At 36.2% G+C, this 17381-nt stretch overlaps 2 protein-coding genes across 22 annotated transcripts in view; one reads left to right on the top strand and one right to left on the bottom strand.

Annotated features, from left to right (window-relative positions):
- Positions 1-8447, top strand: part of LOC134539349 (calcium-activated potassium channel slowpoke) — a 223340-nt gene extending 214893 nt beyond the window's left edge. For all 21 annotated transcript variants that reach the window (XM_063381318.1, XM_063381306.1, XM_063381309.1 and 18 more), the window contains one exon: positions 841-8447. In XM_063381318.1, coding sequence (XP_063237388.1) covers positions 841-921 — 81 coding nt within the window. In that variant the 3' untranslated portion in view covers positions 922-8447. The remainder of the gene's footprint in view (positions 1-840) is intronic.
- A 1494-nt stretch (positions 8448-9941) lies between these two features.
- LOC134539350 (V-type proton ATPase subunit G) lies at positions 9942-16813 on the bottom strand. Its single transcript, XM_063381323.1, has 4 exons — positions 16622-16813; positions 16367-16467; positions 11470-11568; positions 9942-10478 (listed from the first exon to the last, which is right to left on the bottom strand). The coding sequence occupies exons 1-4, from the start codon at positions 16701-16703 to the stop codon at positions 10401-10403; spliced, it is 360 nt and encodes a 119-aa protein (XP_063237393.1). The 5' UTR covers positions 16704-16813; the 3' UTR covers positions 9942-10400.
- Between the last annotated feature and the right edge of the window lie 568 nt (positions 16814-17381).

The following is a 17381-nucleotide window of genomic DNA, read 5'->3' as shown; positions in this document are numbered from 1 at the left end:
TTGTGCCGACACTCTGAATACCACCAAAAAAGTACCCTAAATTTCTTGTAAAAATAATAACACGTGATGAATCTTGGTTCTTCACTTATGAACCAGACACTAAGTGCCAATCATTTCACTGGAAGAGCCCCAATTCACAGAGACTGAAGAAGACTCAAATGTCAAAATCAAATTTAAAAGTGATAATTGATTGTATTTTTCAACACCAGCCTGAAGGTCAAACTGTGAATAAGGAATATTATCTTGAAGTCCTATCTATGCTCCGTGAGCGAGTACAAATAAAGCGTCCTGAGTTGTGAGAAAACAAGCCATGGATTCTTCATCAGGATAACGCCCTGGCCCATACTGCTTTGGTTGACAAGTCGTCTTTGGCTAAGCACAGGATCCCTGTGTCGGAACATCCACCCCACTCACCACATCTTGCTCTGTGCGACTTTCCGAAAGTGAAATCTGCGCCGAAAACAACTGGATTTGACACAGTTGAAGCTGTGAAAGGAAATGCGATGGAGACCATGACCATGCTTTCAGCTTTCAGAAGATAACTTCAAACATTAGCGTGGAGCTAAGGGTTCATGAAAGGGGATAATGTTAAATCTGTTGAAGATGTAAACATCCGGCTTCTATTCAGCAACCTCGTAATCATACACAATGTAAAATGGCATATGCAAGGTTCTGTTTTAACTATGCCAGCTGTGGAGATGGTGGATGCTGGACTATTTTTTTTTTCATTTCAGGGAATTGCGTAATAGGTAAATTATTTAGTCGGGTAAATTTGTAATTTTGGCCGTGCCAAGACTTGTGTGGTCGGTGTGAAGACAACGGACTGTGCTCGCGTTGCAGGTGTTCGTGCTGATGCAGTTCGACCCGGGGCTGGAGTACAAGCCCAACCAGGGCACCAGAGGCAAGGACGACAACTCCTGACTGCTACTGTGTAGCGCCCTCACGGACGGACCCTACTCCTACATCTAGACGCGAGAGACCGCCGTGACCGCCGCCTCTGCCGCTCCTCCCTCTCCGCCGTGCCGCCGAGCGAGCGTCTCGCGTCGTCTCGACCTCTGCGTTGTGAATCCAACACCTGCTTTTTTATCAAGTGATATTTCTATGTTTTCTATGAAAATTGCTACCGAGAAGCACCCGACTAGTGGTCAGTTCTGACGTCGGTGCAGATCCGAGAGACACCGCGTGCTTCTTTTCCCTTCTGTCGATGATCTCCGTGTTTGCGTTGTGGGCGTGGGTCTCCTCGCCGGCGAGGCGACGACCGGTGGCGGGCGGAGCGAGCGCTTGCGCGTGGTCCGCGGGACGAAGCGTGCCAGGAGTGGGGGGGGAACTCCATCCGAACCTTGTCCGTGGGCCGAGGGGTCTCGGGCCCGTCGCACTGGGGGGCTGCTACATTGAACAAACACTCGATGAACTCTTACAAATAATTTGCAAATGTGAAAGACTTGAAATATCCCTGGCTTTTTATTGAATAAAGAGTTTTGTAATTTGCTTCAAAAAAAAAAAGTATATATTAATAAGAAATGTTAAATGGTGCTGATTTAAATATTAAACAGAGTTAAATGGGTTATAAATTAAATCTAAAAGGTGGATTGTTGTGAAAAAATTTTAGTTTTGTTAATTTTTATGATATTTTGTATGCAATGGCAGAGAATAAATAGTTGTGTTAATGATAGTCAGGTGTATTAGAAATGGTCTTAAACTCTTTCTTATTCTGCAAACTTATTCAGTTAGATGTTTTGCTTCATAAAAAAAATTGTTCAAGTTTTGTTTAGCAGTGATTGTGGCACTAGTGGCATCTATTTTGTGCAAAGAGCTGTCAGTACATTTTAGATGTTAAGAGTAGTTTTGTGTGTTACGTTTTTAGATAAATCAACACTTTAATATTGTGCATTCCAAATTTAATTACAATTTTTCACCAACACCTCTTCCTCACATATAGTTGCCAGGTGTCTTAAGTTGGCTATCTTGTGTTTTTAAGAACCTTAGTTTTGTTGTAGTCTTGTTTTCTAATAGGTCATTATGAATGTAGTATGTTAACCACAGAGTATTATATTCACACAATCAGTATTCTGCATTATTGATACATTTGGGTATTTGTATAAACTGCTTACCATTAATGATATGTCTTCTAGGTACATGTTTTTTTGAAAATTTGGGCTTGCACACACTTCCTCAAAATTCTTAATTTTAAAAATAGAATAAAAATGTTTTGCATTTCAGAATATTCAGTGTCTAAGAACATACTAATGATTATATTAAAAAGCAGATTTGTTATTTCATGCAAAAAAAACTTCTATAGAACTGCACCTTTGATACCATCAAGGTATCTGTTTAGTATCTCTTGTTAGTTTAGAATAAGAGATACATACATGGCGATTTCAGCCTTTTCTAAAACCTATGTTACTACCCCAAGTGTCTGTGTTTTTTATTACAAGCATGTTTTTGGATTTGCAGAAATAAACAATTTTTACTATGTTAACTACTGTTTAATTAAAACACACATTATTTGTGCCAAAAGTAAGAAGTACTTGCCTGGTTTCCAATACAATCGGGAGTTTTGGCAGTCGAAGTTAATAAAATTTTAATGATTTAATAGGATGTAGTTAAGCCGCCCCGAATACTAACTTTTTTAGTAAAAAATTATTATTTAGATATATATATACAATAAAAAATATTTTTAAATATTATCATTTTTAAGCTAAGCGTGCAAAGCTGGGGGTTTTGATTAATCAGTGGTCGAGCCAAATGTGCATCAATTTAGTCTAAATTTTGGTTTGCGATTGTTTTTGAAGTATCTAAACTTACGTAACATTGCTGATTCTGATTCTCAAATTCAAGTCAGTATCTCATCCGCCAGAGTATATGGCAAAGAATGAAGAATTATATAGGACAAAGAATTTGATAGTAAGGCAATCTTCAGTATATCAAGTGTAGTGTTTGAACCTAAAAAAGTCTCTCATGAAATACAACATGTAATATAAATCCACAAATACATGTTGTACATAAATGTCTGTTTTTGCACAGTATTCAAAATATACAAAATTAAAAATAAGTACACTTCTCCACCAAGTATTATGAATTTTCAAGCAAAGATTTTGTCCAGATAGTACTATTTTGAAAACTAAACCTTACTTTGTAAAACAGATAATAAGACTTTTATTATTCTTTATGCGAATGATTTTTTTTTAATTACTAGAATCAAATTTTGAGTGAAATATCAAATTGTTCATGAATATTGAATATTTTTCAAATTGAATTTCAACATATAGGATGTAAAAAACTTATTTTTTTCACACTTTACAGGATTCCAAGAAAGTTTGATGCAAAATAACAGTCAAATGAAATCAAAATGGCATTGTGTGAATGCAATAAAATAAAAACTTGCAAAGTTTTCCCAGTAAAATTTAAGTTTCAAAATATGTTTTGTTGATCCAACATAAAATGGAGTACATTAAACATTTTTTATCATAAGATAATACAAGTTTTAAAAATTTATGTATTTTGTTGCAGAAATCAAGTCGAAATTTCTCACTAAATCTTCTTTGCTTCAGAAAGGTTACCTTTTTGTCATTTAAATATCTTATGACTGAATCTCATTTGTTGTATCTGTTGGTAATGAATAAACAAAAAAATTTAACTAGTCTGAATTGTTGGATGTGATATCACATTACTAACTAATATCAAATATTTATTGAATACTTACAGCCCTTTTATACATTACATATTCCTGTTTTGACCACGAATTATGTTACAAATATTTTATCTGACAAAGAAATTGATGTTAAAAGTAGAAGTTACACTCGAAAAACGAAAGGCAATAGTGTTGGCAGCACTGACGACTTCCAGCCTGCACAGTTACCGAGCGTACTTTATGTGTGCGGGAACGTTTTTTTTTTTTAAACAGCTTAGTTTAAAATCTACATTCACTGCATCCACACAGTGTCTCATAGCTGCTTTCACCCACCGTCCACGGTCACTTGTGTTACTGTCTGGCTTGTGGCGTCGGGTGCAGCAGTTGGCACTCATGAGAGTTTCCCTGTCGTCTCCTGCGTTAGTCCTGCGGTGAAGTGCGTGACTCGACACACGGCATACTGGAGGAATTCAATCATTTCTGGACAGAGAACCCTAAGATAACTGAAGTGCTCACACAGGCTTGTAGACATTTGCACCCGTCTGTGTTCTTGAGTAGCAACTGAAGTAATTACGCCAAGTACCGATACTTGGTGGAGCAGTGCACTTCCTTTGTTTCACACATTTTTATTCATTTCAATCCTTTTTACTTTGCTAAAAAAAATTTTTTTTTAAATTTTGAATGTGATATAACTTAATTTATAAATTACTAAAATATGTTCTGCATTCTTGAGATACTTGAAAACAAAAATTGACGATTGAAGAGTATGATGAGGTCTTGAAATAATCTTGTGATTGGTAGAATCCTGGGATTGGGATTGTGATTGTTACAACTGCATGTGGCTTGCATCGTTGTGGGTCTGTGTGCCAGGGGCGTAGGACACTTGTGTACATTTCAAAAGGTGTGCAAGCCTGTTTTGATTTGTAGATTTCGAACCGCGGAAGTGGCTGGCCACTCGCAGCGAACTCGTGTTCCGACTGCATGTATGTCGCCACGTTAAACTTTACAATATGTCTGAAGGTCTTGCAGTTTCTTGTCGAAGCGTGTGTCTGTGTGTGCGTGCGTGTGAAACATCGGTGTCTCCTTTAAAACTTGCCATAAATTTTTGAGTTGGTAGTTTCGCAGATACAGGAAGTGGCCGTTAACTAAATGTGCTGTGAAAGATTGTAGCTGGGTTAGTTTCTTCCTGCAATATTTAGAGTGCTGGGACTATTTGTTACTTTTCTTTTTTTCAAATGAATTTTTTTCTAAATGAGCAATGTTCCTCTAGCATAAGATGGTCTTTGTGAAGTCTGGTGAACTTTGTAAACATAGATACGAAACTGCAAATGCCCTCCGATATATTTTAACCTCTAGTTATTGTATACAGCAAATAATATATAAAATGTTGTTTGAAAAAAAGCTATTAAAACTTATGTATTAAAATAAAGTATAAAAAAATGTGTCTGAGACACGGTAAAAGAAAGTGTTAAATAATAGCCCAGGTGTTGTGGCTCGCCGTAACTCGTGAACACAGGGTTGTGTGTGCGCGTCGCAGTTCGTCTGGAGCGGACGTGGCTTCGTCTGCTTCCCGCAACTACAGTACAACACACAGCGCTGGAAATTAGTCTCTAGCCGTGGTTGCTACAATTTTGCGACCGTTTCAAGAAGATGACTTTGCGTTCAAAAAAAAAAATACATGCCAGGAACAATAACATTCTCTGTTGCAGACACGACCTTGAAGCATTCTTCATCGTAGGTATTTTTGCACGTTTCAAGAAGTGCAAGAATTTTTTTTCACGTGTGTGTCTTTTTAAAATCACAAATAATTTTTATCAATAAGAGAGTAACATAATGTTCATGCTCATTGAATTTATTCACCTTCACTGATAAAGAATAATTGTTTTGTATATTTTTGTCGAAGGAAATATTTGTTATGGATAATCGTTATTGTTACTCACTGGTCTAATTAACTGATCATTTGTATTAATTGTCAAAACTGGTCATGGTGTGTAGCGATAATATAGTTTTTTAACAATGCACTATACCTACTTCATGGAAGACTCTGCGGATAAATGAATTTGTCGATTAATAAAATCATTTTTTCAGCAGTGTACGTACTAGCAACTAGCTTATAAAAATTTGTTGTTAAAAATATGCTTTTTTTTACTAGCACAAAATATTTTGTCACTTGTACCTGTCAAAGTTTTCTTACACTGTTGGGTTGTTCTTTAACCAATAAACTATTTGATTACATAAAAAACTAGTTTGTGACAGATGTGTGTGTTGACTTCCATGATGGGTGAGTGTGTGTTAAAAACAAGGTGCAACGTGAGTGTGCTGCCGTTCTCGTGCCCTGCTTCCTGCCATAATGAAAGTTTCATGTTGTGGTCGCTATGTCTCTGTGTATCTTGGTGAATATCCTGTGCCAACAAAAAAAGAAAAGAAAGGAAACTTGGTAAATTTTAAAATGAGAATCCATTAAATTTACTACCAAAACAAATACCACACTCAGTCTCACGTGCTATACGTTTATTGTTTATCTTCCTGTCATTACTATTACTTAAAGGCTATCCCTGTAAATTTATAACAATGGCCCCTTTGCATCTGTTGTTTCATCACAAAATGGTCACCAGATGTTTGCCAAGTGTTATTTGCATGCTGTAAATTGTCACGTAAGTGATCATAGTTGTATAAACACTTGCAAGAAATTTTACAGCTAATCCTATTAGATAATGCTTGCTAACTGTCTTGCGATCAAATTTGGTGCAAAACTTGAAATGCACAAGAGCTATCAAGATACGTAATCTTACAAGCCTTTACAGTAGCCTTTAAATAAGGGTAACAAATGAAAAAATTAAGTAAAATGACATGATACTGCACCTTAATGATTCACTGACTTTGTTACTGACTGCACGATTCATAATTTAAAAAAAAGATGAACTTCAATCACACTTTTAGAAATGTTAAAGTAATTCAAATCTGAAAAAAATTGTAGCTATATTTTGTTTTTCAAACGAAGACCATAAATTGTTTTATGTCGGCTTCTATAAGTCGAATTAAATAAAACGTATTTACTGTGGGCTTGTTTGGAAGAACTGTGTGTGTACAAACAGTTGAGAAGCTCAGCAGAGAGCTTGTGGCAGGCACGGCTTGGTGGGACTGTCCGTGTGCTGCGCGGGAACGGCACGCACAGCACGGAAACACAGCTTCGATACCAGGCTAGGTATGAATAACAGAGCAAGCAATCAAGTCATCCAATATCATCTTCAACATTGATGTTAACATCGTCAGCTGTAGACTTACTTCCTAGGGGGTATTTAAAGTGTTTCGAGCACAACTTTCAAATTTCTATTAAAATTTTTGATATGGTTTGTGTTCAATTGACTGTGAATGGTCAGTTATAACCAAGCATCGTATGACAGACTTCTTGGGATTTATTTTGCAAATGAAATACCATATAGTAAAACCTCCACTTGTAAAATCACTATGTGGATGTGATTTGTTACAAGAAATTACAATTCTTGCATATTACTAGACTGAATCTTTTTTTTCAGACAAATTATTGCACTATATCATTTGCGAAGGTTTTTTTTTTCTTCCATTTGTTGGGATGATTAGGAACTCAATTTAAAACCCAATGGACTACAGTTCTACCATGTGTATTATTGTCCAGCAACTGCTTTCATGCAGCATCAGCAGGTTCAGTTAAGAATGAGTCATCAACTAGATGTGCAATAATCCAATAATCCAATAAGGTCTACAAAGCAAGTACAGTAGCTTATGTGTTAAGTCAGGGTCTTAGCTTACATTTCACTGTGGTTATGCTGAAATAACTGACAGTTCTCCACACACACACCGTGTTCAGTATTATTGCTGACTGCAACTCTCACTGTTGACTTGTGTGTTTACCAATTAACCTACCTATAATAATGCCTAGGGGTGCAATGATAATTTAATTGTACTTTTACGACAACTTGTTGAACCTGCAAGAAAACAGTTTTGCTCGTGTATTGTGGGAGAAGTTAAATTTCAGAATGGTTTCTAATAAGTGTATTAACAACTCTGTATGTAATCTTATTTCAGTTGCTTAGCATGAGACTAAAAAACAAATTTCTGTGGTTTATTTTGGGTAAAAAATTGGCTGCTGGAGTAATTTCTTGACTTTTGTTTAAAAAGTATTGATGTGAAATTTGGTGCAATACTGTTGTGCAAATGTATTCTGTAGTTGCAGTGGCCATTTCTAATGGTCCACATAAGTTTTAAAAAGAAGTTGCACGCTGCTCAATATGTGACAAGTTGAACATCAGACCATTTCAAAAATTTTATCAACGCTTTTAAAGTGAGCAACAAAGGAATAGATGCACTTGAACTTATCAAACATATCCGATACTTTAATTGAACAAAATTCTTTGAATTCCAAGAAAGCACCGTTAATGTTACGAGGGCTCGTGCGCTTGTGAATGTTTATAATTTGGGAATTAATTGTCATCGCACTGGCATAAGCACATTCCTTTGCTGATCATTTGAAGCAGTCAGTCTCTGAAGCATCAGGTGTGCCCTCTACATGTACGGGATAGAAAGGCATCAAGGTACGAACAGGTGGAATATGAGAGTTGCTGGTTCTCCTTACATTAAGAAGGGCTGGAGAAAAGAAAAGCAAAGAAACGAAACTGCTCGCGAAGATCCTGTTCTTGCCGTGATGCGGAAAGTTTTCAGATACCACCTTAAATACCCAGTGATGTTAAAAGCTAATTGTGTGTTGCTGAAACATTGTTGAAGAAGGATGTTGTATCAAACTTATTGTGATATAAATGGCCAAAAAATTATGAATCTACATGTGGTGTGGTTTTTGAACTTTTTAATTTATCCAATCCTGATAAGTGTTTTCCAAGGCAAGTTTTGTACTTGCAAAATGTTTATTGTTGTTTTCCCTTTTAACATATCAAAGATGTGAGCATCCAGGGCCTAACAAAACATTCGTTATGACAGTTAATACATAGTTCCATTCTCTTGATAGTACAATTAGTTACCAGCTATTCAATCTTTCTTGTTGCTTTCGGTGTTTATGATGTGTAGTGTGTGGACAGAATAGTGGTGGTCGACTAGTAAACTAGTTCAATTAAATATTGCAGTGGTTTGGTCACCGTATTTTACGTCACGTATGATCATATTTTAACGCAAATTATACTCGTCCTGTGTGAGGTCTGCTCAACCAGTGGTTGCACGAAGTCCAAGTACAGCAGAGTAGAAGAGAGGAATGTGCGGCAGAGCTATTCTTAGAACGGCTAGATTATTTCTTCGTAACAAAAAATCCTGGAAACTATGCCGGACACATTTCTTACACCGCACTTTGAGGCAACTTGGCAGATGGAAGTCATGCTCAAGTGCCAAAAGCTCACCTCAAGTACACTTGTGGCACCAGCAATGCAACAAAGACTAGTCCCATCACAGTATGATTAAATATCTAACCACTTTGAGAAATTTGTCGACCTAACAACCTCTCCTGATGCTGGAATTGTGCTAACTTTGAGCCTCCAGCCAGGAGTCAAGAGCCAGAGGACTCTTCGTGGAACATCAATTAAAATACTTGGTTTCACTTATGTAACAATATTGCATACATTAAAGTGGGAGTAAAAATGTTCCCTTACAATTCAATTTGAAAATGAGTGGTAAGAGTTTACTTATTTTGTAATCAATTTTGGACTATCACTTTTGAGTTTGTTCTGGTCAACGAAAATTATAAAAGCGTGATAAGCGTTTATCAAGGAAATAGTAACTTCATACATATTTACACATTAACAAGTATTTTGAGCATTGGGACCAAATATTTCACAAATTTAAAAAAGTGTTTATCTGTAGTTCATGTAGGGCAGAGACAAAAGCTTACAACTGTGAAATTTAATGTGCTTTCTTGCACCTAAAAAGGGAATTTGAAAATTTTTTTTTTTTTAACTAGCTGATGCACCCTAGCTTTGTTGTGGCATTCTGCAGGCAGAAATAAACTCTTACTGTCAACTTCCATACCTCAAACGAAAAAATTTTTATTTCGAAAATCAACTTTGGAATTACAACTAATAACAAAAACATTTAAAACAAAGATGTCTTCTTAGAATTTACAGCTTTTACGAGCCTTCAAATTCTCATTTATTTAACCAGCAATAGTGTGTTGATATGATCCGAAAGTGAACTAGCTTTAACCATGCTACAGCCATTGTGATCTTCATTAAAATGTGATCAAAAATCACTAGTATATTTTATATCTGATCAAGGTTCTCATGTCATCTATGAACACTAACACAGGCATAATAAAACGTGACCAAAAAAAAGCTAAGTAAATAATTAATTTATTCTTCTAATACTGTACAATGCACAGAACACATTCACTAACAATGATTCACGTAACACAACCTTAGGACAAAAATGGAATGATTCAAGAGAACTTAATTAACCCAAGAAAAATCGGGAGGCAATCAAGGGTGACTTAAAGTTTTTCAACATCCAGCAGAGGGGTGAAAGGGCATTCGTGGCAAGCATTGTTAGTAAAGAATTATTCATTCTTCGTACTCTTTCCCGAACACGCGTTGCTAAAAAAAACTCTCTGTGGGAACACCTTGAAGGTAAAGGGTGTGAGAATACCAGAGAGAGCAATGGCAGATAACAGTAAAATCACCACCAGGTTAGTTACGAAGAGTCTGTAATGCTGTTGCAGTATGGTACAGACGACTTATATACACACACACCTATCTACAGAGTCTTTGTGAACTAAAGCGGGAGACGCTGGTGGCGCCTAGTGCTTGGACGCCTGGTAGTTCTTGTGCAGCTCTGGCTTGATGTCGTACACCAGCTCCAGTACCTTCTCGATCACCTGCAACGCACCAAACGACCCCTCCGCGTCAGGCTCCCGGGGGGCTGGCTAGGAACGTGAAGACCCCAAGGAAGAACAAGGTCGGAAGAGTTCGGGAGAACATACTGAAGGAGAAGGACGGGAAGCCTACAACTCACGTAGTTTCAGTTCCCTGCAAGAATTTCCGAAGATTTTTGAAGTTTTGCTTTTTAGTATTAACGCCACTTCAGCTGCTAAATCAGAAGTTTCCAATGAAAACAAGCATGTTGTGACTGGACTGACCTGACCTGACCTTTCGATTTTTTTAATTTCAATTTTTGAGAGAAATCCGAAGTTTCACGAACGTGGTAGGGAACCGAAACTACGTGAGTTGTAGGCTTCCCGGAGAAGGACGCTGGTCCGGCTGCAGACAGGTGATCAAGTTATAAATAATTATTCAAGTTATAAATAATTAATCACCTTTGACAAGTATTTAAAATGTTATCCAGTAAACCTTTTACCCTCCTGAAGGAGGGGGAGAGGGGAAAACCCCCGCTGCCCCCTACATTCACCTCCGACAACATACAGTGGAACCTCACCAACTACCTCAATCTTTTTTTTAAAAAAATGTAACTATCTAATTTTGCACAGATTGGAAGAAGTTAAATAGCAAACATGTATAAAAGTTATAGTTAAAATAATTTCTTCGTTAAAGTAATAAACATATTTGAATTAATGAGTGCAAATAAAAGTAAATTTATCAATTAAATTGTAGATTTCATTTCACTTCTTTGTATCCATACAAAATAGTGTTAATTCAATAAAAATTATTCAATTTTATTCATAAAAATATGCAATCATTTCATCAATGTTTTGTTATGACGACACGTTAAACTATCTTCCGTAAACCGACTTTACAGGCAACCAATTTTTTTCTTGGTTTTTTTTTCCCCCGGCATCATCCCGAGATGTTGAACGTGTACAGCCGCCTGGTGAGTCAGGAGCTGCCAGGCGGGACACCGGCTCATCTCACCTGCTCCTTGTGATGAGACACCTGCTTGTTCATCTCGTCGATCTTCACCTTGGTGTCCGCCTCGATGCGGGCCGCCACATCCTCCGTCGTGCCCATGTGCTGCCAACATCACACACACACAACTGTCATTCCGCTCTGACCACAAGTGTTTCTACCAGCAGAACTGTTCACACAACTGAACTATAAGAGAGCATCAGCGAGTGCAGGACCCTCCCTCGGGACGCACCACAACGCCGAAAAATGACATTGCAGGACTGCCACAAAGGTTAGGTTAGACTAGGTTAGGGGTCGTCCATTAATCACGTGATGTTTTTTTAGCAAATTTTTAACCCCCCCTCCCCCCTAGTGATTTGTGGTGAGGTTTTAGACAACCCCCCCCCCCCCCCCAAATAAATCAAGTGTATTTTTTTGGTACAAAATGTTTTTAAAAATTTCAGAATATTGTCTTTAAATATAAGTATAATCTAATTTAATTCTGGGAAATTAAGCACAGTGATAAAAATGTCCAGACACACATTAAGGTTGCAGGTTTATTCTCACTGGCATAAAAATAATAAAGGAAAGGCTTATATGTGATTTACGCATGTACTCAGCGCCAAAATCACGTCAAGGTCACGCGTCGCTTTTCAGTTTAGTAGAAATCGGGCGAAAAAATAAATACATGTGATATCTCTCTACACCCCCCTCCCCCCTTGTGATATTTCGTGATTTTTCCCAACCCCCTCCTACACCCTTTCAAGCCTCACGTGTTTAATGGACGATCCCTTAGACTAGGCTAGGATAGGCTAGGTTAGGTTAGGTTATATTACGCTAGGTTAGGTTTGATTGTGGTATTTCAGTGTTAAGGTACATTTAAGTAACACACACAAATTCATTCAGTTGTTATTTCGGCATTGTGGTACACAGCAGTTTTCTAGCTGTCGGCGTTGTGGTCAATTTTGACATTCGGCGTTGTGGTAACGACCCCCCTCCCTCCCTGCCCCCAGGTCAAGGTCATTAGGCAAACACTGATCTACTACAAAACTTTTTAATATATATGTTGCACTTTTCTTTCCTGAGCCCAGAGTGTCCACACAATGGTGTGATAACATTTCCTGACAAAATATTCAAAGTTACCCAACTATTTTTTTTTTCAAAAATATTTTATTTTCCTTTATTGAAAGAACAAAGAAAAACCAGCCCTCATCATCCTCATGTGGCCTTGTTCTCTCTCCGCTTTATTTATTTTTATATTTAAATTATCAGCCATAAAAACTAATAGCAGAAAAACCACACACTGTACAAAAAACTGAAATAATTATATCATTTTTCTTTAGTCTTTAAAAACACAAATTAGGGAACTGAATATTAATAACTTTTTCACTTTAAATTACTATCACCAGAGAATTACGGAAGTGGTTCACATTGAACATAGAATTCGTAGTATACTTAATTTGTGATAGAACATTTATGTGTAAAGGTAATATAGTAACTTAGTGATGGGCAGAACAATTCTTTTTACTGAATTGATTCATTTGAATCAGTTTCATGTAAAGATTCGTTAAAAAGATTTGTTCTTTTTGTTCTTCTCATTCTTCTACAGCATGTGGCTCTTTCTTATCGAAGTATTAGTTACGTCTTTGCGTCCGGCTGGTTATCGTAATCTCCTCGGCTCAAATAGCTGCAAGTCCAGACATCTAGCTGTATACTGACTGATGACAATTTTAATATATTTTTGTCTAAAATAAAAAGCACTTTTAAATAAACATTTTACTTTATATATTTATAACAACCTAATTTTAGGACCACTTAAAAAGCCAGTACAAGCAATGCAAAGTAATTAACCCAAAAATGGTATGTGTGGTGCATTTTTGTTGTTACTTTTCCTGTTATTTTTAGATTGCATGGTTTGTTAGGTTTTTATTTCCAAAGTTTGTATTTGTGTACGTGAAATATAAATTTTTAACTACTACTTAACAGTTGACATTGTCAGGTGTAGATACTTTTCATGTAACCATATTTTATTTTATAAAGTAGCGTTTGCTCTTGTGTTTACGCACTCTCACGCAGCGATTACTGATTACTCTGACTCCCAAGTCATGATTCATTTCACGAACGAATCAAAGGAACGAATCAGACTGGCCGCATGGCCGGTTCTCATCTCGTTCTTCTGACTCGTGTTCAGCTTTCAAGGAATCGATTCTCAAAGAACGATTATTTTTATTGAGAATGAATCACATGATTTGATTTGTTCCAAGTTTCCTTAATTTTGAACTAATTGTTCACAAATGACACATATAAACATATTGGTGATTGTTTTATTTCATTAATACACATTTCCAAGGTTATATTATCACACATGTTGCAGATTCATGTAAAAAAAATCTTTGTTGGGTTAAGTCAGCCACATTAATAATGCATATTAAATATGCAACACATAATGTAGATGACCAAACTAATCAATCCAGAACCAGTTCAACATTGTAACTGTATCTAACCTTGTAGTGATGCGTCATACGTGAACGATTAGTTCATTATGTAAAAAACTGATTCTCTGATATTCAATTACTCAAAATCTGAACAATATAAAAAACAGACGATGGAATGAGAGAAGTGAACTGGCCAGTCTGACTTTCATGTAAAATGACTACTGACATACGCAGCATGAACGTGTTCACACAAACAAACGATAAATAATCAAAGAAAAAGGATAACATGAATTGGGGGTGGGAGTTAGCAACTCTACAAGCATAGCATTACAATTACTATTCGTGTATTGTCTAGATTTTGTTCACTGAATTTATTTGAAAGGGCTATGACATGTGTTCACCCACATTTTAGTTTTGTCAGTATACAGCTAGACATCTGGAGCCGACCAGATTACGATAACCAGCCAGGCAAAAAGACAAGCTGCCGATGTGCCAGATACAGTTGTCTTTGATGGGAGTTTAAAGAATCAAATGAACAAACCTTCTGAACTAATCATTACATGCAACTGATTCAAATAAATTTATTCAGTCAACCAAAACATTCTGCCTATCACTATAACCAAGTGTTTTATATGTAGCTAACAATCAAAACTACCATTCAAATGGCTAGTTACCGTTGAACTGCAATGATGTTTACACAATGATTTTAAAAAAAAGTTAGGAAGTAAAATAAAAGAATTTTTAGGTAAATATGTAGTGTACGGATTAGCGCCAAAAAAATCGTACAAATATAAAATAACTTTCATTATATGCTCTTTTACGTCCTCTTTTCATAACCGCCTGCGGAGATGAAAAATTCCAATTACTTTTGGAGATATCGCCGTTCTTATTTTGCAATACAAGCCCTATGTAATCATTCAACAGACGCCATTTTATATTTTGCCGTGTGTGCGTGAATGCCTAAATAACAGAAATTTTCCATTAGGTAAGGTTAGTTAGATTATAAATACTTAAAAATAAACGGAAATTAAAAATAATATTAATTAATTTTACTTGTATAGTTTTAAGTATTTATAATGTAACTGACCTGACCTAACAAAACGGGACAAAGGTAGATTAGGTCAGGTCAGCTACAGTATAAATACTTTGAAACTGAACGGACATTAAAAATAATAAAAATTAATTTTAATGGTTGTTTAGTTTTAAAGTATTTATAATGTAGCTGACCTGACCTAACAAACCGGGAAAAAGGATGAACAGTAGGAACTCACGTAATTTTCTTTTTACGTGATGTAGTTGTTCAACTACGTCGCGAAAAAAAAAAAAATCATACTTGTAAACAAGCAACAATGGTGAACGCGGGAAGCCTACGATTCACTCATCCTTCTGGACATACCCGAATACTCACGTTGGCAAGCCTTCTTTCAACAGACGAGAGGCAAACGCCCGATCGTGCATCTTCGATTTTTTTTTTGTTTATTGTAAATAAATATGCAACTCATGAAAACTAATGGTCAATTAGGTTATGTTAGCTACATTATAAATACTTCAAAACATTGTGGATGGTTGATTTGGTTAGGATAGCTACATTAAAAATACTGTGAAATCATGTAAACGGTTTCCTAGCGCTGGATAGCTACATATTAAAAAGTTATTTGCTAAGCAACCATAAAATGATTTTACAGTTTTTTTAATGTAGCTATACTTACCTAATATAACCAACCATCCACAGTGTTTTAAAGTATTTTTAATTACTTCTTGCTAATTTTAAGAAAAGAAGGCTTGCCAACGTGAGTATTCGGGTATGTCCAGAAGGATGAGTGAATCGTAGGCTTCCCGCTGAACGCCGCATCAGTGCACAGCATGAAAATTAAAAAATTCCATATCTCCTAAAGTATTTGGAATTTCTGATCTCCGACGGGTTTAATGTAAAGAGGAAGTTAAAGAGCACAGAATAAAGGTATTTTTGGAATTTGAATTTTTTTTTTAACAAATATTGCCCAAATATGAAAATTAAAAAATTCAATATCTCCTAAAGTATTTGGAATTTCTTATCTCCGCAGGCGGTTATGAAAAGAGGGCGTAAAAGAGCATATAATGAAAGTTATTTTATATTTGTACGATTTTTTTTGGCGCTAATCCGTACACTACATATTTACCCATTTTTATCAATTGGCTCTACATTTAGTATTAATGGTGAATTCTTTTTCTTATAAATTTTAAAGACACCAGCCAATCATGGTAGTCATTTATAACCAATTTTACGTCAATTTAAACAAAACTAACTAATAATAAGTTTACAGGTAAAAAAACTACAAGTAGGCCTAATGTTTAAATTTGCCTTATGGAAGCAAATAACATTTATTTGGTTTAATAATCCCACTAAACATATACCACAACCAAAATTTGTTTCGAATTTAAATTTTAAAATTAAAACTTTCTATTTTAAGAAGTTAAGATTCAAACCTCCAATACTGTAGTACACCTACCTTCGCCTGAAATTCCTTAAACTGTTTTTCTCTTTCTTGTTTGTACTTCTCGATTTCATCGTGCGCTTCTTCCTTTGCCTGCTTCAATCTGCGAGCTTTCCCTGAAATTCAAGCGAAATTAAAACGGATATTCTACTGAATGTCAGCAGCCATTTCCACTTGGTCACGCCCCTTTATTCTTGACCTCAATAGACGCACAAGGATTGAGCATATATGATGCTTATATACAGTACTGGTAGATGCAAACATACTTACTTTTCCTGGCTTCTGCTACTTTTTCAGCAGCCCTTTTTTCTGCAGCTAAAAGCTGTTGAATTCCTTGCGTCTGACTCGCCATTATCGCAAAGGAAAGAGCTTTTGAGATTACAGATGATCAGACACGAATGGCAAACATTCGCGCATCATATGATCGGACTTTTTTTTAACATCCTGCGATATATCGCAAAATTTTAGTTATTAAAGAGATGGCATTAAAGAGTCAACTTCACTTAGATTTAGACGCCATGTCTGAAGTAATTATTACCAGTAGAAAATAATAATTTAGAGAAAAATGTATTAATTCAATCGTACTTATTAAAATTGTAATTAATTCATTAGGGACGATTACATCTTGGTATACTGCTATGAATTATTATTGCAACAATGTATCCATTAGTTAGTATTCGAAATCTTAATGTTTCTAAATCATTACAGAAATGTAAATAATTATTGCAATAACTGATCCTCTTGTAATCAAGCTTATAACATTAAAAAAGAAAAACTGTTGTCGTGGTCTGGTCGACTAGTTCCTGACAATGCTGCTGTACTGCCGGCTACTCAGGGTTCGGTAGAGAGGGGGTTCAGGCCGCGTGGCCGAGGAACATAGTCTCCAGAGATTAAATGAAAACAATTCTAGTAAAGTTTGATGGTCCTTTATGATCAAGACCCCGAACACTTTACATGGGGCTGCCACGTTTCCGCCTGTGACTAATTCGAGGGTCGAAACCCAGTTCCGCGCACTGTTCCGGTTAAGAAA

Source organism: Bacillus rossius, chromosome 15, assembly GCF_032445375.1.
Source record: "Bacillus rossius redtenbacheri isolate Brsri chromosome 15, Brsri_v3, whole genome shotgun sequence".
NCBI classification, from domain to species: Eukaryota; Metazoa; Arthropoda; class Insecta; order Phasmatodea; family Bacillidae; genus Bacillus; species Bacillus rossius.
Note: the sequence above shows the minus strand (reverse complement) of the source record. Positions and strands in the feature narration are given on the sequence as shown.